Source organism: Vulpes lagopus, chromosome 4 (assembly GCF_018345385.1).
Source record: "Vulpes lagopus strain Blue_001 chromosome 4, ASM1834538v1, whole genome shotgun sequence".
In the NCBI taxonomy this organism is placed as follows: domain Eukaryota; kingdom Metazoa; phylum Chordata; class Mammalia; order Carnivora; family Canidae; genus Vulpes; species Vulpes lagopus.
In genome coordinates, this window is record NC_054827.1 from 130960387 (window position 1) to 130984616 (window position 24230).

General features: G+C 39.9%; 1 protein-coding gene across 1 annotated transcript in view; it reads left to right on the top strand.

Annotated features, from left to right (window-relative positions):
* The window catches only part of STK32B (serine/threonine kinase 32B), a 399034-nt gene that overhangs the window by 244733 nt on the left and 130071 nt on the right, over window positions 1–24230 (top strand). The window contains exon 4 of the mRNA XM_041750994.1: window positions 19996–20169. Within this exon, the coding sequence (XP_041606928.1) occupies window positions 19996–20169 (174 nt within the window). The remainder of the gene's footprint in view (window positions 1–19995; window positions 20170–24230) is intronic.

Below are 24230 nucleotides of genomic sequence, written 5' to 3' on the forward strand. Positions count from 1 at the left end.
TAAATTAATTTTTATTGGTGTTCAATTTATCAACATACAGAAAAACACCCAGTGCTCATCCCATCTAGTGTCCCCCTCAGTGCCCATCACCCATTCCCCACCCCCCGCCCTCCTCCCCTTCTACCACCCCTAGTTCGTTTCCCAGAGTTAGGAGTCTTTATGTTCTGTCTCCCTTCCTGATATTTCAGGAAGGGAAACTCTTTCATTCTTCCCCCCTGCTGCATACATGGCCTTCTGCAAATCCAGATCAATGTTTTTTGGCACAGAAATGTGGATACTGGCGATTAGAAATATCTCAGAGCTAATTGAAATGGTTCCTCCAAGGTTTATAGGCATACATTGACACCTTTGCTATTGAGAACTGCTGGTACAAACATCCTGAATCATACCATGAACACTAAGATGCTTCTAAAATAATTGGAGCTAGGGAGGTATTACTTTTATTTGTTGTATATATATAACTTAAAATTAAACATGTGTGAAGGCTTTCCACAATCTTGTAAGTTAAATTAACTGTTACTTTTTTTTTTTTTTTTTTGCTTCTGGTCATCTCAGTCTTTGTTCATACTGGCCTATTTCTATATAACATAATTGTAGTAGATTTTGCATTCTTTTGTTATCTTTATTTTCCACTTGGTATTATATCCCAAGTGTCTTCCCTGTAATTACATAGCACTGATTTTAATAGGATAACTTTCCACAATATGAATGTACCAAAATGCATTATCTTATTGTTAGATAATAGGATCAGTCCAATATCTGGTAATATATAAAATGGTGAACATCTTTGTACATAAACACTTTCCCCTTATTTTGACTTGGTTCTTTAAGGTAACTTTCTGTATCTTAGATTGCCATGGGAAAGGGATGGGTGACTAGATATTTTTAGTCTACTAATATATATGTAATCTTCTGATAATACATATGCATTGAATAGGTTTGGGGTTCAAACCAAGATGATGCTACAGTGAATGACTTAACAGTTTTCCTAATTACCTATAATTAATAATAACAAAAGCATCAAAAATATTTGGAGACAATTTCTTGTGTTTGGATTTTGACAAAATATATTCAGAGCTAGCTCACAATCTGTCCCTGGAGAAATTAACTTTTGGAGATAGTGCACTTATAAAACTCTCTTTTGCAAACTGAGCATATAATGTGGGGTTAAAATAAACAGTTATCTTCAGAGTTGTATGAAAGTCTCTGGGGGATGGCTGAGGGTAAAGGTCTGGTTTCAAAGAAGATCTTAATGATCTGGAGGATCGGGACAGCAGCTGGTTAATTAAATTCACAGATGGGACTCCACTGAGAGGTGGTGTGAACTCTGGGGAAAGGTGAAGAATTTAGATAAAGAACTCTGTTGTAATCACTGAGGAACACAAAGTGAAAGTGAAAATTTTCAGTACTCTGAATCAAAATAACTCAGTTTCCTATTAATCCAGCATTCTACCTCAGTCACAGCTCACTCCTCATATGATTTGCTTAAAGGAGCATTGAGCTTGGAATGATGGTCTGGGTGTAAGCCTTTCCCTCCATCTTTGTGACCTTCCACAATTTCTCTTGATCTCTCTGAGGCTCAGTTTCTGTCTGTAGATTGGGAGTAATAATTATACTAACTTTGCAAAGTGAAATAAGAAGAAGAGGGTGAAAATGCTTGGCCAGATCTAGTTACTTTCCTTGTTGAATCATTATATTTTATACCTAAAACTAATATTATGCTGTATGTTAGCTACACTCAAATAAATTTTTTTTAAATAAAGTTACTTTCCTTGCAAATCTTTCAACTTCTAGCATCTTTTGCCTGAACTTGGATCATATATATACTTTTTTCCCCAAAATTTTATTTAAGGGCAACTGGGTGGCTCAGTTGGTTAAGCGTCTGCCTTTGGCTCAGGTCATGATTTTGGGGTCCTGGGATCCAGCTCCACATTGGGCTTTCTGCTCAGCAGGGAGTCTGCTTCTCCCTCTCCCTCTCTGTCTGGGCTCTCCCTCTCTGTCTATCAAATAAATAAATAAAATCTTAAGAAAATTTTTTATTTAAATTCAAGTTACTTCACATATGATGTAGTATTAGTTTCACAAGTAGTATTTAGTGATTCATCAGTTGCATATAACACCCACTGTTCATTCCATCACGTGCCCTCCTTTTTTTTAAGGTTTTATTTATTTATTCATGAGAGACACACACCGAGAGAGGCAGAGACATAGGCAGAGAGAGAAGCAGGCTCCATGCAGGGAGCCTGATGTGGGACTGGGTCCCGGGTCTCCAGGATCCTGCTCTGGGCTGAAGGTGGCGCTAAACCGCTGAGCCACTGGGACTGCCCCACATGCCCTCCTTATTGCCCATCACCCAGTTACCCTGTTCCCCCACCCACTTCTCTTCCAGAAACCATCAGTTTGTTCCCTAGAGTTAGGAGTCTCTTATGGTTTGTCTCTCTCTCTCTGATTTCATTTTATTTTTCCCTCCCTTCCCCTGTACTCCTCTGTTTTGTTTCTTAAATTCCACATATGAGTGAAATCATATGGTATTTGCCTTTCTCTGACTGACTTATTTCGCTTAGGATAATACCCTCTAGTTCCAGCCATGTCATTGTGAATGGCAAGATTTTATTCTTTCTGATGCCTGTAGTAATATACATACATATACACATATATTACATATATGTATATGTACATATATGCATGTTATATTATATGTAACATATAATATAATATATGTGTATGTATAATATGTGTATATAATATGTATATACATACACATACTCACCACAACTTATTTACCCATTCATCTGTCGATGGACATCTCAGCTCTTTCCACAGTTTGGTTATTATGGACATTGCTGCTATAAACCGTGGGGTGCAGGTGCCCTTTTGGATTCACTATGTTTGTATCTTTTGGGTAAATTCCTAGTAGAACAATTTCTGGGTCATAGGATAGCTTTATTCCTCTTTCTGAGGAATCTCCACACTGTTTTCCAGAGTCTCATATACTTTTAAATATAATTTTGCCCACTGCAGAGCAGATTAAATAAAGCCCAGCTATAGGACTCCCGATCTCAAGCACCCAAACTCCTGGAGGCTGAGATAGAACTTAGGGAATGGGTTTCTGAATCATGAAACGAGGAAGACATCAAACGCTTGGGTGGAGGAATTTACACAGATAAATTATATCTTGTTTGCAAAAGAGCAAACCACATTTTTAATCATTTTGTTAAAATGGAGTAAGGAAAATCTCAAAGATTCCTAGGGAGCAGTGGATGGTAAATGGGAAAGAAGTGCTCAGTATCTGTTATGCGTGAGTCAGGGATGCAGTGCTTTTGATACTCTCTTAAATTCAAGTCAGTCTTTATCTTTTAAGAATTGAATGAAAGGAAAAAATTTTTTATTACAGACTGTGACTTTGATCCCATCCCTGTCCCCACCCTGTAGTCCCTAGTTTTCTTAGCTTAGCAGCACATTATCTTACATGGAAAATTGTGTGTGCCTAAGCCTTCTGTCTGAGCAGGAAAGGACTCCTGTACCTTTAACATTGTTAATAACACCTCCCTAGAGAGAGTGTGGGAAGATGTGAGCATCTTCATATCTCAGGAAAGGAAGAAAATTCTCAGATTAAATGACTTGCTCAAGGTCACAGAGCACACAACTGGGACTTACTAGTCACACAACTGGGATTAAAATCAAGTTTATTCATATATTCTGGTTGTGTAGTTCTCTTGATGTCTCATCCATTTTCATAGCCAAAGTGGAGAGAAAGAACAAATTACACCAGAGTGTGGGGGAAGGAAACTGGAAAGTGGTTCTGCTTGTTATTGTAAACAGCAACCCACTCTGAAGAGACACCGTTTGTACCACTTTTCCTAATGAAAAGAGAACGCTTGAATACTTCATCCACCCTAAACTCCATCATCTTTGGAAGGAAATGTGGCAGCTACCAAACAGCTTGCATCTCTGCTACTTCCCTTCTGGGAAGAATAAGAGAGTGGTGAATGGCCTCTATGGGAACAGCTTGCCAGCCATGCTTGGAGTATACATTGAGAGGATGCCTTAGACAAGGTGCAGGACAGCAGTTGCTTTAGGAGCCAATCTATCCTGACTGCCAGCAGTCTGTGGGCTGAAAATGCTCTGCGGCCACAAGGAAGAGTGAGCCAATTTCTCTGTTGTTTTCTGTTCATTAGAGAGGAATATAAAGAAAGCTTCACTTTGATATCTCTTTGTGTCCTGGAGCACTCCACTCCACACTTCTCTTCCTGATGTGTAAGACTGCAGCTGATCTGGCCCCTGCCTGCCCCATGTCTCTCACTACATGCCAGCCCTTCTGACCCTCATTCTGTACGGCAACATGCTAGGCTCATTCCCCACCCAGGACTTTTGTACTTACAGACTCTCTGCCTGGATTTCTCTTCCCGGCACCTCTGCATGGTCACCTCCTCCTCAACACTTAGCTCAAGTCCCTCTACCTCAGGGATGTATCCCTGACCAATATCTATGAGATGGTTTTCCCCACTCCCTTCCAGTCCCTAATATATCACTCTCATTTGCCTAATATTATCTGAAGTTGTCTCATTCACATAATTTTTTTTTCATTTTGATTGGCTGTCATGACCAACCAGGCTATAAGTTCCATGAGTACAGGACTCTTTCTGTCCTGTTCACTATACCTTCCACCTTCCTGGCACCTAGAGCATTCTACACATATTAATCCCATAAACATTTCTTTGGGAAAATCTGTTTTATCAGATATTAGACTAAGGGCTCTTGGCCAAAGTGGAGTAACAGAGACCAGATTTACTCTTACCTGAAACAATCAAAGATAGGAAAAATTACATAAAGAATAGAAGGGCATTAAAAGTTATTATAATTGTATTCAATATGCCCAAAAAGTAGAAAAATAGAAGATATTTTTTAAAAACCTAATTCAAGCTTTTAAAGATCAAAACTTCAATATTTATGTGGAAAATACACTGGGCAGAACAAATGGCAATTAGTCCTTGCAGGAAAAAAAGATCAGTGAACTTCAAGACATAGCAGTAGAAGACTACTCCCCAGTTCATTCTGAGTCCAACATTACCATGATATGAAAACCAGACAAAGACATTATAAGAAGAGAAAACAGAAAAAAGAGACTATGTATATATATATATATATATATATATATAGTGTATATATGTATACATGTATATATATGTGTATACATATATATATATATAGTGCTCTGACAAATTGGGTTTCATCAACTCAATAAAGGTCATCTACAGAAAACCTACAGGTATCTTATTTCATGGAGAATAATTAAATGTTTCCCTTTGAAAACTGGGACAAGACAAAAAAAATCCACTGTCACTTCTTCTATCAAGCATCATACTAGAGATTTTAGCAGTGCAATAAGGCAAGAAAAACATTTGAAAAACATTGAGTTTGGAAAGGATGAATAAAAGTCTCTATTAGCAGATGGTGTGATTATATTTTTTACATAGAAAATCTGTTAGAATCTACAAAAAAAATCTAGAATAATTGATTATAGCAAGGTTTCAGACAAGATCAATATATTAGTGACTATATTTCTATATGCTAGCAGTAAATAATCAAAAATTGAATTTAAAAATTGTATGATAATGTCAAAAATATGGAGTACTTAGGTATGATTCTAAATAAACATGTAAAAGGTCTGCAATACCAAATAGCACAAAACACTGCTAAGAGAAAAGAGAGAAGACTTAAATAAGTGCAGATGTACCTTGTTCATGGAACTTAAGATTCAGTATTACTAAGGTGTCAGTTCTTTCCAAATCGATGCATAGATAACACACAATCTCAGTAAAAATTCCAGCAAACTCTTATGTAGGAATAGACAAGCTGTTTCTAAAATACATGTGGAAATGCAAAGAAAGCACTTAGGATAGTGAAAATAACTTTAAAACTTAACATAGTTACAGAACTAATACTACTTGATTTCAAGACTTATTATAAACATATAATAATCAAGACAGTGTTGGCATCAAGATTGACAAACAGATCAATGGAACAGGATCAAGAGTCGAAAAGTATATACACAAATATTTGGTCAATTGAATTTTGTAAAAGGCCCTCGCCCTCATGGAACTAATTTTCAGTGGGTGAGGAGGAACAATATTCAGATAAAAGAAATAAATAGTTTAGGTGATATTAAGTGGCAATATAGGCTCAGGTTAGTCACTTCCTACCTAGCCTTCATGTTCTTCCAATTATCACAAAGAGATAGAGTAATTGATTCTGTTCCAATTTGTCAGATCATATTTTATGGTAAGCTTTCTAGTTATGATTTCAAGAGTCTGTTGTTTTCATTTTATTTAAGGAGGACATTTGATGTAATGAGCCCTGGCTGTTCTATGCAACTGATGCATCACTGAACTCTACTCTGAAACTAATAATATACTATATGTTAATTAACTAAATCTAAAAAGAAAGAAAGAAAGAAAGAAAGAAAGAAAGAAAGAAAGAAAGAAAGAAAGAAAAAAAGAACAAACTACCACGAATCAATTTTGATGTAAATATCTTCTTACTGCAAATACTTCTTACTTGGTGTCTGAGCAGTGTCTAATGCAGCCTGTGGAGGAGAATGTGAAGATGCCTTCTCAAAGGAGGTGCACTCTCTTCGAGAATTGTTTTATCCTTTTCCCACCTCCTGAACCCCCATGAATCCTTTGTTTGCTAACTCATGTTCACTTTTCAAATCTTAGCTCTGATATTGTTTCAGTGACTGCAGTCATCGTCCCTCCATCCATTTCTGCAGCAGTAATGCACAGAGGGTGCTTTGAAGACACTGGAAGAGTGGATGGAGGAATGGATGGGGCTCGAGGGCTAATTTGAAGCCCTTTCCTGTGAGAAGGAAGCACCACCATGTGAGCAGTTCACTTTGAAGATAGCTGGGGCCCAGGCCATTGGTGGAGTGAGAATGAGAAGTCAGGGCTCACATTCAGGAAGTCAACAAGGGCTATACAAAGGATTTCCAGCATTTTAAACGGGACCTGTTTTGTGGCCATGTACCTCTTCTGGGTGCTCCAACATACCACAGTCTGTCATCTGTTGTAGTGGTCCAAAAACATCTCTTTTCATCTAAGAACAAAGTGAGAACACAGTCAGCCTACATTTTAAAAGATATTTTTAATTTTTATCAAGTTTTGATGCCTTTAAAAAATTGAACACACTTGTTAAAATTCATGTCCTACTTTGGGGAGTTCAGCTAGGGACCCTCTCTTAATATGCTGTCTTGTCTACAAGGGTTCCATTTTGAGCACTTCCCTGGGGCTTCAGCTTAAAGACAGAGGATTTGATGTTTCCAGAGTCTTCTATGTCAAATCTTGGAGGAACTCAGTGAAAAGATTGTTATACATCATGCTTTTTGCTGAGAAGACCAAAGGACTTAAAACATTCTTTTATCTTTCATTTATTATTTTAATGGAATAGTAGTTTCATATATTTTTCAAACTGTCTCTCATAGGTTTCTCATAACCACACTGTGATTTATTAATATTTTTAACAATAATCATACTACAAAGAAGGGAAATAGAGCTCAAAGACTTGACGTATTTGCCCAGAGAAGCACAGTTGGCAAATAGCAAGATGTGGTCTCCATTTCTGCTCTGTCCAGACACCCAGCTCTTGTGTTTTTCTGCAGCACCAAACTGCCTCACAGTGAGAACAGGAGCCTGTGGGGTTTTCCAATTTCCTTGTTAATTGACTCCTATAGAGGACACTCTATAAATACTTGCTTAATTGCCAAGCATTTGGACTAGTTCCCACTGAATACCAGTGCCAGACTTTGGAACTAGCATAGGTTTCTCCAGACAAACTTTTATCTCACTGAATTCCTTCTTTCCAAATCCAAATCCTTATAATAAACACAGGGCTTTGAAAGCCAGTAGCTCTACCTGTTTTTGTTTTTTTTTTTAAATGGAGTATAGGGCAGCCCTGGTGGCTTAGCGGTTTAGCGCCACCTTCCGCCCAGGGCATGATCCTGGAGACCGGGGATCAAGTCCCACGTCGGGCTCCCTGCATGGAGCCTGCTTCTCCCTCTGCCTGTTTCTCTCTCTCTCTCTCTCTCTCTCTCTCTCTCTCTCTAATAAATAAATAATATAAATAATATTAAAAAATAGAGTATAACAAACATGTTCAGTTTTGTATTGCAGGATGTTGAATTTAAATGTAAGCACTTAAAGTTTAGAAATAGGCTATATAGCCAAAGGGGAAATAAGGAAATTCAATCAATAAAGTTCAATGCAGATATGAAGAGGAAGAAAAGTAAGAAAAAAGCATGGTAGATGGGAGTATTATATAAAAAGATCACAATAATTAACATATCCGTTTCCTCTATAGGTATAAGCATGCTCAATTTTCTAAAGGATTCCCATACTCTCTGTTTGGATATTTTAAAGTTCTATGTGTAGTCTACTTATAAGAGTCACAGAAAAAAAATGAAGATAGTAAAAATTTGAACATAATAACATGTAAAAAGACAGACCAGGAAAAGAATATAGGACAAAATTGATGTCCCAGCAATCAATCAATTTTTTAAAAGCATTTCTTCAGGATAATGAGAATATAACTATAAAATGTAAAAAAAGTTATGTTTCTGAACTTGTGTGCTCCTGATATAAAAGTAAAAAATATATGAAGCAAAAATTTCTGGAGTTACAAGGAAAAATAACAAATCAAGTATTTGGTGAGGTTTTTTTTTTTTTTTTTAAATCTTTTTTTTTTTAATTTTTATTTATTTATGATAGTAACAGAGAGAGAGAGAGAGAGAAAGAGGCAGAGACACAGGCAGAGGGAGAAGCAGGCTCCATGCACCGGGAGCCCGATGTGGGATTCGATCCCGGGTCTCCAGGATCGCGCCCTGGGCCAAAGGCAGGCGCCAAACCGCTGTGCCACCCAGGGATCCCTGGTGAGGTTTTTTAACTCACCTCTCTCATTGGTGGATGGATCAAAGGGATAGTAAGTAAGACACAATCAACAAGTTAAGTCGATAAGGATAAAAGGAACCCCACAGGAGACAAAATGAAGAGTCAGAGTACTGGATGGAAGAAGGCACTCTCAGTGTATATACATGTCACAGGGTTAGTCTCCAATATATAAATAGCTTTTGCAAATAGCAAAGGAAAGGTCAAAAAGCCCTGTAAATAAATGGACAACAAATAAAGACAAGACAGTGCACAGAGGACAAGACCCAAGTGACAAATGACTGGATAGATATCAGCTTCACTCATTGTTATAGGCTGAATTGTGTCCACTCAAAATTAATGTGTTAAAGTCTTAACCCCATTATCTCAGGATGTGACTGTATATGGAGATAGGGCCTTTGAAGAAGTAATTAAGGTTCAATTAGGTTATTAGTTTGGGGTGGTAATCTGATAAGATGAGGAAATCTGGGAACAAACATGTATAAAGGGGTGGACACACAAGGACATAGAAAGAATGTGGCCATCTACATGCAAAGGAGAGAGGCTCCAGAGGAACCTAGTTCTGCCCGCACCTTGATCTCAGACATCTAGCCTTCCAAATTGTCAAAGAATACATTTCCATTGGTTATGCCACCAGCGTGCAGCATTTTGTTCTGGTAGCCCTACAAATGAATACACTCTTAACCATGAAATGCTAATTAAAATTATACTGAGAACCATTTCACAACCAAAAGATTGCATCACAACTGCAACACTTAAATGACATCAAGTGATTTGTAAGATGTGGGAAAGCAGAGAATTTAATGTAAATTTTATTGAGGTATAAGATCTGGGAAGAAGTACACTAATTATGTCTACATGGATGTTCACATGTGAATGCACCTTAATTCTGCACTTAGAACACCAGTCCTCCAAGGTCGTCTTTGCCCTTATAGTTATTGTCCCCTTCCTCAAAGGCAACCACTTGGGGACTTTTAGTGTCAAAAAATTAAATTTGCCATATAATGATTGTCCTTCTCCGATTGACTTACTTCACTCAGCATAATACCCTCCAGTTCCATCCACATCAAAGCAAATGGTGGGTATTCGTCATTTCTAATGGCTGAGTAATATTCCCTTGTGTGTGTGTATACACACACACATACACACACACACACACACACACACACATATATATATCACATCTTCTTTGTCCATTCATAAATGTTTATAACTAAACAGTGCGGGTGTTGTTCTGTATGTTGGCAATTTGAACACAAATAAAAAATAAATTTATTATTAAAAAAAATAAACAGTGCTTGAGCTGCATTCCACTTTTTATTTAGCAGTTTTGTTTCCATTCATCTCAAAATATTTTCTGTTTAAAAATAATTTTCACCATTTCTTCATTGACCACTGGCTATTTAAGATTGTGTTGTTTAATTTCCACGAATTTGTGACTTTCCAAAATTTTCTTCTCTTGTTGATACCTGCTTTCATTTCATTGTCATCATGGAACATACTTCATATGATTTCAGTCATTTTAAGTTTACTGAGACCTGTTTTATGGTCTAACACATGGTCTATCCTGAAGGATGTTTCATGTGTACTCAGAAGGATGTGTATTTGGCTATTATTATTGGTTGGGTGTTCTGTTGATGGTAGTGTGAGCTTTTGCCTTTGTCCTTTGGGATCAAATGCAGTTAAAGTCTTCTATTTCTTTGTCTTTTTCCTACTTTCTTATCCACTGTTGAAACTGGGGTGCTGTAGTCTTCAACTATGACTGTTCGTTTGCCAATTTCTTTCTTCAGATCTGTCAGTTTTTGCTTTTTATGTTTTCAGACTGCTTTTAGGTACATAGATACTTAAAATTGCTGTATCTTACTGAATGAGTAGCCCTTCATCATTGTAAATATATATATATATTTCTAGTAACAATTTTTATCTTAAAGTCTATTTTGTTTGATATAGTATAGTCACTATAGCTCTCTTTTAGTTACTATTTGGATGTTAAATATTTTCCCATCATTTTACTTGAAGCTTAATTATTTCTTTGAATTTAAAGTGTGCCTCCTTCAGGTGCCCCACTCCCTTGTATTTTTTTTAAGTGCATGTTTTTCAAGAGAAGTTCTACCATTTGCTCTTTTCATTTAGCAGGTCATCAACATCGTCTCATATTAGTAACTATAGATCTGCCTCTTCTAAAAAATAAAGTAAAACACAAATTCATAGTGTTGATGTACTATGAATAGTGTTGAATTTATCTTACAGCTAATTTTTTCCCTCGGTTATAATAAGTAATGCTGGGATGCCTGGGTGGCTCAGCGGTTGGGCATCTGCCTTTGGCCCGGGGCGTGATCCTGGATCCCGGGGATTGAGTCTGCATCTGGCTCCCCTCGTGGAGCCTGCTTCTCCCTCTGCCTGTGTCTCTGCCTCTCTCTCTGTGTGTGTGTCTCTCATGAATGAATAAATAAAATCTTTAAATAATAATAATAAACAAATAAAGTGTGCCTCTTGTAAACAGCATACAGATGGATCATTTTTTAAAATCCAGCACACCAATCTTTGCCCTTTTAACTGCATTGTTTAGTCTATTTACATTAATTTAATTACTGGTAAGATAGTATTTATATGTGCCATTTTGCTACTTTTTCTTTATATCCTATGATTTTTCCCTTTCATTCCTCCATTCCTGCTGTCGTCTATGTAATACAAATATTTTCTAGTATATTTTACATTTTTTCCTGTCATTTCTTTTCCTATATTTTTTAGTTATTTTCTTTGGGTTACCATAAAATTAATAATATTTTAAATGAAAATAGTTCCATATGTGTGTGTTGGCAATTTTTGTTTTGATTTAGTTTCAAAGTTACAGAAACTGCAAAAATATTATGAAGAATTGTATATGTGTTTTAAATGTATCCTCAAATTGTGGAAATCTTATCCCATTTTTATTCTCTGTGCATTTTTTGAGAACTGAAGTTCTCAATTTTAATCAAGTCCAATTTACCAATGCACTCTTATGAATAATGCTTTTAATATCCTGTGTAGAAATCTTTGTCTACCCTGAAGTCATGAAGATCTACTTTTTTCTAGAAGTTTCAGTGTTTTTACATTGCACATTTAGATCTATAATCCATTTGAAATTGGTATTTATGTATGATATGTGATGTTTGTCAGAATTCACTTTTTCCCATATGGATATCCAGTTCCAGTTGATATAAAACCATTTACTAAGAAGACCTTCCACTTGACACAAGTTAAAATGACCCTCCTCCTTTTAAAAAAAATAAGTATAGTACCTGCCTTTCAGTAAGCTAAAATTTTTGGTGACTGTTTGATCTCTAGTGAAATAGGTATAACTGTGTGTACCTCTGGAGTTAATATAAGGATTATAAGAGTAAGCATGTGGTATATGTGAATCACTCTATGTTTGCTATAAGAATGCTAGCTTTATTCATTATTCACTCATTCTCATAATCAGTATGCTTAAAGTCTCCTATGTTGCTATCCACTATACTAGTTGCTCAGTTCACTTTAGGTGATCCCATGGAGACAGGAACTTGGATTCTGTTCTTTATGTGCATTATCCAAAGCATCTAGACTAGCATCTGACATATAGTTGTTGCTCAGTGAATATTTGTATAATAAATTACCTTGTTCATGTAAGCACAAGAAGAAATATATTGAGAGCCTCATTGCACTATTACTTATAATGAGGAAAAAGCAATTTATACATGGTAATGTGACATAGGATGACATATTAAAAATGGTTCAAATAATAATGAGGTATAAATGAGTCAAACATCACAGCTTCCAAATACATGAAGCACAAACTGATAAGAGCTGAAAGGAGAAACAAACAAACAAAAAACCCCACAATTATCACTGAGGACTTTGACAATTATTACTAGCCACCATTGATAGAACTTTTAGATAGAAAGTCAGTGAAGATATAAGAACTGAAACATGATCAACCAATAACATCTAACTGACATTTACAGATCATCTCACCCAGTAACAGCAGGATGTACTTGTTTTCCAAATGCCCATGGAACATTCATACAGATATACCAATTCCTGGGTCACAAAACAAGCCTCAACAAATTTTTAAAAATGAAACCATGACAAAGCATGTTCTCTGCACATAACAGAAACAAAGTGGAAATAAATAACAGAAAGATAAGAAAAATCTCCAAATACATAGAGAATAAGCACAAATTTCTAACAATTCTTGGGTCAAAGAAGAATACTCAAAAGAAATAAAGATAAATACATGAATGAAAAGGAAAACACAACATATCAAAGTTTGTGTAATTCAGCTAAAGCAGTGATGATGGTGTTGATAGTAAATGCTTGCGTTAGGAAAGGGGAAAGGTCTTAAATTAATAATCTAATTTTGATCTCAAGAAACTAAAAAAATGAAGAGAAAAATAAACCCAAAGCAAGCAGAAAGAAAGAAATAATCAAGAGTGGAATAAATGATATTGGAAATGGGAGAGCAATAGAAAAAAAAAATCAATGAAACAGTCAGCTGGTTATTCAAAAAAAAATTAGAAAGTCTGATAAGCTTCTGGCAAGACTGACAAATAGAAGCTGAAAGAAAACACAAGTCATGCATATCAGAAATAAAACAGAGGCTATCGCTCCAGATCCTGCAGCCATTAAAAGAATAATAAGGGAGTACTGTGAACAATTTCATACTCATAAATTTGACAACTTAGAAGAAATAGACCAATTCCTCAAACCCCACAGACTACCAAAACTGGACCAAAAAAAAAAAAAAAAAACTAACCCAAATAATCCTACAACTGTTAAAAAGAGGAATTCATAATTTAAAATCTCCTGAAAACAAAATTCCATGCCCAGATGGTTTCCCTGGAGAATTATATCAAATATTTAAGGAATTACCACCAATTTTTAAAAGATTTTTATTTATTTATGAGAGACACATAAAGAAAGGCAGAGGGAGAAGCAGGTTCCCTGCAGGGAGCCTGAGGTGGAACTTGATCCCAGGACCCCAGGATCACACCCTGAGCGGAAAGCAAACGCTCAACCACTGAGCCACCCAGGTGCCCCTAACACCAATTTTTTTTTTTATACAATCTCTTCCAGAAAACAGAAGAGAAATAAATGTTTCCCAGTTCATTTTATGGAATGTGAATTACTTGGACACCAAAAGCAGATGAGGGTAGTACAGTAAGAGAACTACAGATCAATATTTCTCATGAATACAGATGTATACAGAGAGCCCTCCACAGTGTGAATGACCATGATTCACTTCCCATTCTTCTACTCAATGTCTCCTTTAAAAAAAAAAATGCAAGTTATACATTTATTTTGGAATTCAGCCCAAGGAGGGGAGGTTTGGCTTCATCTCATGTGCCCACATGTGCATACTGGGTTGTCCACCCTGCTCTGCCCACTGCTTGCTTGAACTGGGAAGGTCAGAGCTGCCATTCCTTGCTCACAGTTTGTCCAGGTGAATGGGTACATGAACTTCTCCATTATTCCACACTTTTCCTCTCTGTCTTTTCCATCAGTCTTAGTTAGCCATTGCAAAATCTTTAGAGGCATGCAGGATATAAATTAAATAAAATCGTTAAGCCACAGGAACTATGTTCTGCATTTGCAGAGATTGATACACTTTACAGTCTGCAAAGCCCTGCTGCAGAGCAGTAGGTGGCGGAAAAGCTGAGCTTGCAGTTCACCTTTGCATGGTCCCACAAGTGCTCCTACCCCCAAACTGCCTGGGCCTGGAGAGCAGGATGGTATTTGAGAGTATCCCCTTGCTGACACTTGGCTTGCAGGAGGCAGATGGCAGCCAATCAGCAATGCTGACTTCTGGGAAGGTGACAAGGACAGAATCAGCCTGATGTGGAGAACAATGAGGGCCAGGCTGTGTGAATGGCTTGAACACTTCTGTGGCTCAATTCATATTTTTTAAAAAGATTATTATTGCAAATGTTATTAAAGACTTCTATGTATCAAGCACAATTCAGGTTTGATAAGTTCCTTGTTATTTGCACAATATGAGCTGACGGAAGGCCCAGCATCCCATTATTGGATTTCTGAGCCTAAGGGAGTATTTTTAGCTGTTCTGTTGCAGCATGTTCAATTTCTGAGAATCACTGGCAGTGAGCGTGGTGAGCGAGCCCTCCTCTCTGTCTGCTCCCCCTTGGAGATTGGATTGCACAGGAAATGGTCTGAGAGATGCTCAGCTCCTTGTCCCGGCAGGTGCCCCACAATAAGGACACAGGAGGTGAATGTTGGAGACACGTGGCTTGTTCCAGGTGCCGGGGCTTCCAGAAGACTAACCCACAGGGCATCTCCTGGCTTGGCTTCTTTCGCCTAGGGAAGAAAAGGGGTGAAAGGCATGTGTTTTGAATGACTGAATGGTTCCAAGCTGCTGGAGATTAAGAAAGGTTTCTGATTTCCTGCATGAGGTGTCCTTTCCTTCCCACGCCTCCCCTACCACTGACAGACAATATATGGTTGGCTGGCAGTTTCCTGGCACCAGGCGTAAGCAAGGTGAGATGAAGTAAGGGGGAGCTGGGGCAGGTGTGCTGACTTGGACTTCCCCCTGGACACAGTACCTCGGTCATACGTGCTCATGTATCGTCCCACATATGGATAACATGGCTGGCCTTAAGTGTGAAAGCCTCCTGAGGTTGGTTCTAAAGGACACAATGTGTTATTGAATAAGGGGTCTCACCTGGACTGGGGACAAGTCAGCCTCTCTTGGCCTTGGTTTCCTCCATTGGAAAAATAAGGGACATATTGCTTGACTCGCATGGTTAAATAGGTTAAGTGTTGAGGAATGATGGGAGGTCTGTGGAGAGCACCCCTCCTTCCCACCTGAGTTTGGGACCACTCTAGAGATGCCACGGGACTCAGACCCATGGAAGTAAAAATATCAGCATTGTAGCAGACACAGTTGATTGAAAAACTTGGCTTTAGTTCTACATCCAAAAGAGCTTGCTAACACTTTGGCTTTGAAATGGAATCACCCTGAGGATATGGGCTCACCTGCAAGCCTCATCCCCACTGGAGCAGGCCCCTAGCCTTGGCAGGGAGTGGACTGAGTACAAGCCCTCTGTGAACAATCCGGAAGCCCAGTGGGACCCAGAAGGGGCTGAGCTGAGTACATTGGCAACTCCTTCCAAATAGCTCATCAGACAGGTCACTTCTGCTCCCTGCATGGGAGTGAGGCCGTGGAGAGAGGCTGGGAGAGTCGCTCTCAGGCCAATGGGAGATCCTGGTCTCTGTGAGGAGTGGAGGCCAGACAAAAAAGAAGCTCCAATAAGCAGTGGATTATCCAGGGTACTTGTTATGGCACATGATACCAAACTCCAGCCTCTTTCTGATTGCCCCAAACTTAGGCAAACCATTTAGGTCAACCACTTCCACCGAGTCCCAGCTTCTGACATGGGGCCGATGTGTGGTAGAAACCTTCTATTTGTGGGGGTGTGGGTGAGCTCACATTTGTGACATGGTCCCTGAGGGCATTCACCAGGTGTTCTCTAAATTTATCTTTTCATTGAGAAAGCTCATCCGTGAACATGACACCAGATCACTTTCCTTGCCCCCGCATAACACTGCTTTTATAGGTTGGGACTTTGAAGTCTTCCATATATCTTGAAGCATATCATACAAAAAAAAAAAAAAAATCCCTGTTAAACGTGTTACCCTGTGTAGAGCTATTTTATGTAGATCATTGTTTGCCACAATACAAAGTGCCATCTTTGTAAGAACCTAGTGGGAGAAATTTTCTTCTGGCTTCAGTACCAGGAATAATCATGCTTTTCCCAAACAACTGATTTTTTTTTTCCCATGTTGATCCTGAACCATACATAAGGCTGATCGTGTTTCTCACTTTGCTCTGGTTGTCGGGAAGGTGATGGCCTGTTTCAGGCAAGTTCTTTGAGCATGAATTAGGGTATTTTTTCCTGCTTACATTTTCTTGAATTCCCTTTTTATTCTTTGACCTGATTTCTGGCTTACTTATTTTTAAATTTATTAAGTTATATGTATTTTGCAAATAACTTTTAAAGCTTCTTTGGAAAAGATTGGAAATCAGTAAAAAAAAAATAATAATAATAAAAAATAAATAAAGTTTTACACCAGACATTGGGTCCTTTGTGCTGGTCTGTTTTGATGTCCAGGCCAGGACTAATGCTTTCCAAAGCTCCTGAACTTCTTTGATGTTGGAAAGTGAGCCTAATTGCTCAAGTTCCTCCATGGGTCAGTGTGATGATGAGATAGGGTGTCAATTTCTCATTTGTGGTCTCCATCATTTCCATGACAATGTGCAGCATTATCATGAGAGAACATACTTAGAATTCCAGTCCAAGAAGAGGCAAAAGAAACAATGGAACAAGTCTGTGAAATAGCACAAAACTGCAGAGATAAATGAAAGGTCATTCTCTGTCCTGAGTCTCCTTGGAGATGTAGAGTCCATCGCCCAGGGCAAAATAAATAAAAATAAAAAATAAAGGATCTGGAGTAAGAGAAAGCAACAACCTGACTTATTACTTAAATGATTGCTCTCTTTGCATTTTGGATTTCCTCTTTAGAATTCATTCCGATCTGCAAGTTTCTCTCCTAAAAATTCATATAACTCCTCCAAAGAGTTCTGGCGGAATATTGAATGAGATACCCTTTAACAGTCTCGCTGTGAACGAGAGTGCAGAGCTCACTGGTTATTAATGTAATGTTTCAATAGTCTTTCAACTATTAGAATACAAATTGGGCATCCATTTATAGCTGATTCCTGTAGTTCCTTTTTGAACATCTAAACCCTTCTCTCCAGGAGCAAATATGTGGAAAGATGTACCAGATGATTCTTTCAGTTCCAAATGACAGAAACACGGTGTCCAGCAGCTGAGAAAGTGGGGTCTTGGCCCATGTAAATGTGAAGTTCGGGCTTCTGCCCAGGCTGGAGCCAGCACCTCCAACACCCTTTCTGTGTGTGTTTAGCTCTCAGCCTGCTTGACCCTCTGCAGCTTCACACCCAGATGGGTCCTACTCCCCACTTTCAGCAAGAGGATTCCAGGCAGCCTCTTAGTCACAGCATCTAGCCTGGCAAACCCAGAGGAGGAAGTTTTTCTTTCATGGATTCCAGGGAGCACCCCCAAGGGGTCCTGAGGAGCCAATACCAGCAGCCAGGGGATGTGTATACACCTCCTAGTCAGCCCAGGTCTCTGATCTGCTTATCTCTTTGTTGAAAGGGAGGAGCGGGAATCATCGGACAGCACCGGGAGGAACTCCTAAAGTGAATCAGAGGTGTGGGAATGGAGGGCTTTATGAGACCACACTACACACACTAGTGATGCCTCTCCTAAACTCTTTTTGCACATAAACCAAAAAAACCCACTTCATCATACGAGTCCAGTATGGCCATGATACCAAATCTGGGTCAGGGCAGTGTAGGTAGGAAAATATGGGCTAGTGTCACTTGGAACATGATATGCAAAATCCTACAAGAGATATTGGCAACCCAAGTCCAGGAAACACACCCAGCTTACAGAAGCACACAGTGTGTGCATCACGGCAGCACCTAATGGTGGGGAGAGTCAGGGTCTGGGTTCCTTTTGTTGACTCGTTTAGTCCCTTCATCATTCTGGGGCTCAGTTTCCTCTTCTGTCGAATGAGGGGAATGGCCTGGCTGGCCCAGGTCTAATATCCAAGGGCCTAAGACACAGGTCTCTAAGCCTTCACGATAACAATCTGTCATTCTATGATGATTGTTCAGGCTTCCCTATTACCTTCCACGATTCTGTATGGAATGTGAGAACATTTTGCAATGCTGAGATTCTACTTTACAATTGTTTAACACCTTTCTGAGGTTCATATATCAGCTCTTTAGTCCTTAGGAAGCCTAAATGCATTTTGTAAAAACGAACTAAGTACTGGGTCAGTTTTCTATCGCTAAAAACAACAACAAAACAAAAAGCCCCCTCAATTTCAGTGGCTTAAAAACAGCTATTTTATTATCTTGTGTTCTGTGTGTTAACTGGGCTCCACTGGGCAGTTTTTCTGCTCCATCTGATGCCAGCTGGGGCTGCAGAGGCTCCCAGTGCCTGAGGTGGCTCACTCCCACGGTTACCAGTTGTTGCTGGTTTTCCCTGGTTGCTCAGCCAGGGCTGTTGACTGGAGCCCCTTTGTTTTCCTTCTCATGGCCTCTCCGTGGGGTTAGTGCTCTGGCTGGGTCCTGGGAGGCAGTTTAAGTAGAAACTGCCAGTTCCCTTGAGATCTGGATGTGGATTTGCCAGAGCATCACCACATTCAGGGGTCACATACAGAACCAAGCTCTGTTGAGGAATAGCGCATGGTGGGATCCCATCCCACCAACAGAGGCATGTTGGGGAGGGGGAATGCAGCTTTGGAGACTACCTCCTACAAGTCCTGAAAACACCCAATTAAAGCAGGTACTAAAGACAATGGAATAAACACAATGGAGTATTATTCAGCCATAAAAAAGAATGAACTCTTGCCATTTGCAATACCATGGATAGAGCTATAGTGTATTAGGCTAAGTGACATAAGTCAGTCAGAGAAAGGCAGATACCATATGATCTCCTTTATGTGTGGAATTTAAGAAACAAAAAAAAAATCATGCAGGGGGCAGAAAGGAGAGATAGAGATAAACTAAGAAACAGACTCTTAAGTCTAGAGAACAAACTGATGGTTACAGAGAGGAGGTGGGCGGGGGAGGGGGTGCATGAGAGATAATGGGTTAAGGAAAGCACTTGTCAGAATGAGTACTCAGTGCTGTATGGAAGTGTTGAGCTGCCATATTATACACCTGAAACTAATATTATGCTGTATGTTTACCAGCTGGGATTTAAATTTTAAAAATCATTTATTAAAAAAATAAAAACAGAGTCATATGTTAGTGTCTAGTATTGGTTAAAATGCCTGGCTGACCAGAGCCTGTTGATAGAGCCCTGTGACTTTGGGGGCACCTATGCTTCTCTCTGAGTCTCAGATTGCTCTTCTGTAAAATGGGAGCATGGATCTTGAGGATGTTGGAGTATCTCCATCCCTCACCTTCTCTGTCCCTCTGTGCCCATAGGTACTCCTTCCAAGACGAGGAAGACATGTTCATGGTGGTGGACTTGCTCCTGGGTGGGGATCTGCGCTACCACCTGCAGCAGAACGTCCATTTCACCGAGGGGGCAGTAAAGCTGTACATCTGTGAGCTGGCGCTGGCCCTGGAGTATCTGCAGAGGTTCCATATCATCCACAGGTGACTGGGAGGCTGGAGGGGTGCCTGGGGATGGTGGCCCACTGGGCGGCAGCACGGGGTGGGAGCAGTCTGGGGCAGGGCAGGGTATTCTCTTGCTGACATTTCTTAGAAGTGGCAACACATGGAGCTAATAAACAGAACAACAGATTACTGCTCTTACATTCTCCACAGACAGCCCACTCCCTTGTCACTGCATCTGAGGGGGAACACCCCACTGTGGAGAGACATGGCTGGTGGTTGGGCTTGGCTTCGCTCTTCCAGTGTGACTTTGGAAGTCTGGAATGTTCTGTCCCTCCAGTCTCAGGTTAGAAAGGTCACATGGCATTAGTTGGGAGCATGAGGGGATCTACTCTTCTTTTCCATACTTTGAAATCAGTGCTGTGCCTTGTAGAAGATTCTTTCTCTTGGGAAGCTTCAGTGCTGACTCTGGGCTTTCGATATAAGCTCAGTTTCTGCGGCTTCCTCGGGGCCTTGGCTTCTCCCTGCCTGTGCACAGCTCTGTCACTCCAGCCAAGCAGGCAAAGTGAGTTTGTCTACAGAGTCAGGAGACCAGGGAGTGGCTTTGGAAGGCGATGGTATCACGAACAAAGTCTTCTTGCTCTTCCTAGAGGAGGAGGCTGGCATGAGTGGTTCCAGATTTGTTCATCTGGGTATCTTGCACTGTGTCTAGCTGCCCTCTTTCTAACTTAAGCAGTTTTGGAAGACATGGTAAAGAAAGTTTTGACCCTCTAGGTAAAGATGGTAGATCAGGCACACACACACACACACACACACACATACACACACACTCCTAGTTTGTTCCTCCTGAAACTCCAATAAAACAACAAGAACATTTGAAAAATGACAAACTTCAAGGATGGGAAAGACTAAAGAGGAAACTACAGAAACATGGGGGGATCTGAGAGAAGAGGGAAAGCAGTGAATGATTAGCATCCAAGAATGTAAATTCCAGGCTGTCACTGGGGTGAACACTGATGGACGCTGAAGAATCTCCCAAAGGTGCAAGAATTGACAGTAATCAGCATTTATGGAAGGAGGACGAGAGGCTAAAAAGAGACTAAAGTAAGGTTTGAAAGCCTTTTAGGAAGCCCTGAGAACCCAGAGCTGCTTGCCCACTGTGAATAACTCGATGGCTGAATAATCTGAGTAAGTTTACCCCAGCAGAAGACTAAGATTTGCTCCCTAGAGATGGTACAATAGCAAGTGCCTACATTGAAGGACATCAAGCCGACTTGGGACACTGTGCTGAAAATACTACACCAACCAGATGCTAAAATACACAGCTTCCCCCCATTCCAGCTGACTCTGAGAGTGGTACATTGATGCCTTTCTCCAGGCAAGACACTGTGATTTCAGTGAGGATGTGACTTCAGTGGAGATGAGCCAAGAAAAGAGACTGTGACATCACAGCTTCCCCACCACCCCTTACCGTGTAGTCCACAACCAACAAGCCCTACTCACTTGCCTTTAGCTGCCACCTAGGTTACCAACAAACAAAGCTTATCACATATCCCAAAAAATCTTCTGGCACAAACAGTGAGGTCCAAACAATCAAATGGAAAGAGGAAAAAAAAAAACTTGGAATGAACAGACACTATGCAAGGAGAAGAATATATGCAGATAACTATGATCAGTATTTCACGGAAAGATTTTTGCAATTATAAAATAAGGAACATCATGTTTATTTAAAATTCAGAGGACAAACATCAGAGCTCTTACAAGTTAAAAATATGACAGTAGAAATGAAAAACTCAAAAGATGTGTTAGAAGACAAAGTTGACATTCCTCATATTCCTCTCAGACAAATAGAAAATATGAGAAAAGACCTAAGAAAATGAGAGAGCAAATCAAGTAACTCCAATATCTGAAGAGAGAGAGAGAGAGAAGAGAGAAACCATAGCAAGAGAAATCATCAATAAATAAATACAGAATATCTCTGGGACCAGAAACACATGAGTTTCCAGATTGAAGGGGCACAGTGCAGGGACCAGAAAGAGATGTCCATCAAAACAAACTTCAGATCCCATAAGCTTCTGAACAAGAGTGGCAGGCTATAAAGGTAGAGGAATCAGGTTGTTTGGGGTTCATCAAGCGCTAGAAGGCAGTGGAGACACACCAGTCAATCAAGCATGAGGGTGCATGTTTTCACAAGTTCAAGGTCTCCAAAAAACATATCTCATGTTCACCTTGTCTCAAGTAACTATCAGAAAAAGAGGTGGACTCCATGAAAATGAAGGACCAAGTCAAGAATGAGAATGAGAATGAGACGAAAGATGAAGTGGAGCTCTAGCAGAGGAGAGAGGCGTAAGGAATCTCCAGGATGGTGAGGAAGGGAGGTTCAAGGATGTCGGCTGTGCCCACAGTGTAGACCCTGACCAGTGCTGATTGAGTGGATCAGAAGACACTGGGACAGACTTTGGGAAGCATGGGCAGATGGCACTCCTGATGCATCTGGATGCCTTGAGAGGAAGTTATTTAGCTGGTGAATAATCTGAAGTTGAATAAATGAGAAGTTTAGAAAAAAGCTCAACAAAAAATAACAGTTATTATTAACTCCAGGGAATGGAAATGTTGTACAGGACGTCAGCTTACAACATGAACCAGCTCTGTAGAGCATAATCATAATCACTGCAGCCCTGAGAGTCGATCTAACCAAGAATACAATAGTCCATTGGGGAACGGCAGGATGCAAGGATGCGCGTGTCTCTTGGGGGTTGCAGGGAGGAGAGACTGCTACATCCTCATCTTCCGCGGTGGGAGGCCAACAGATGGAGCCTGAAGTGCAAAAGTAGTCTCTCTCATTGCTGGAGAAGGAGCTAAACATACCAAAATTGTCACCTGAACGAGATGGATGGATGGAGAGGGAGAGATGGGAAGAAAGGGATTGGGATTGTTGCTGTATTGTAACAAAACTTGCAGAAGTGTTGATCCTTTGAATTATTTCCATGTATAATTTTAATACAAACAACAACATAACACAATGAATAATAGCAAGAAGAAGGAAGAGGAAGTTGTAGCAGTGATAGTCGTATGGAGTAGTGAAGGGGTTGTTCGGCGCAATGCAGAGAGTGTTCGCTGAGGATGCGTTGTTCATGCACTTGGTTGCTCACAGCCATTGCACACAGCCACTCCAGACTCAGTGTTTGCAAGCACTGTGCTATGTTTGTTGAGGAAGGTCATCCCATGCCAGAGTAGCCTCTGTGGGCCAGCTGGGCTTTTTTTGTAGGTGCTTAAAGGAGCAAGTTCTTTCCCAGTCTGTTATACGAATGTCACTCATGAATTATCACAGCCGTTTCTGCACTAGTGTGCAAGAGATGATCAATCTGCCTAATTTCCCCCAGACATCGAGTCATGTGGACCTGGGTGCGATGGATGCCAACTTCTCAGAGCAGAGCCAGGGATAGGCCAGGCAGAAATTGGAACTGTCACATAAGAGCGTGACAGTTGGAACCACTTTTTTACTTCAGCAAATGTTTTTAAGTCACTCCGTGAGGTTGTCTGTCCTCAGATTTCAGATCTACCCTGGAGACAAGGAGCTAGCCAACAACTTAGAGAAATTGTTAAAAACCTGCTAAGTGGGATTATCTTACCATTTCTAAAATGGTAGACTTGGCAGAGGTTTGAGTCAGCTTCTTTCCCTCCCATATAGTTCAATAAATCACTTGTTCAATGTGTCTGTGTGTTCAGACTTGAAATTATGTGTCATACACACTGTGTATAGGCATATATGATAATGCTGTGCATCGTGTTGTGTTAATTCAACAGACGAATTTATAAATCTCCCACTCCTTATGTGCCAGAACTACCCATGTTATATTTTATACACATAAATGAATGTTGCTTTTTTTGAAAGTAGCCACACTGGAGGGGTGCCTGGGAGATGCAGTCAGTTAAGCCTCTGACTCCTGGTTTCAAGTCATGATCTCAGGATCATGAGATCGAGCCCCCTTGTCAGGCTCTGTGCTCAATACAGTCGGCTATGCACAGGGCAGTCTGCCTGGCATTTTGTAGCACACATCTTTTCTTTGTCTGGAGAATGGATTTTGAAACCAGCTATTTAA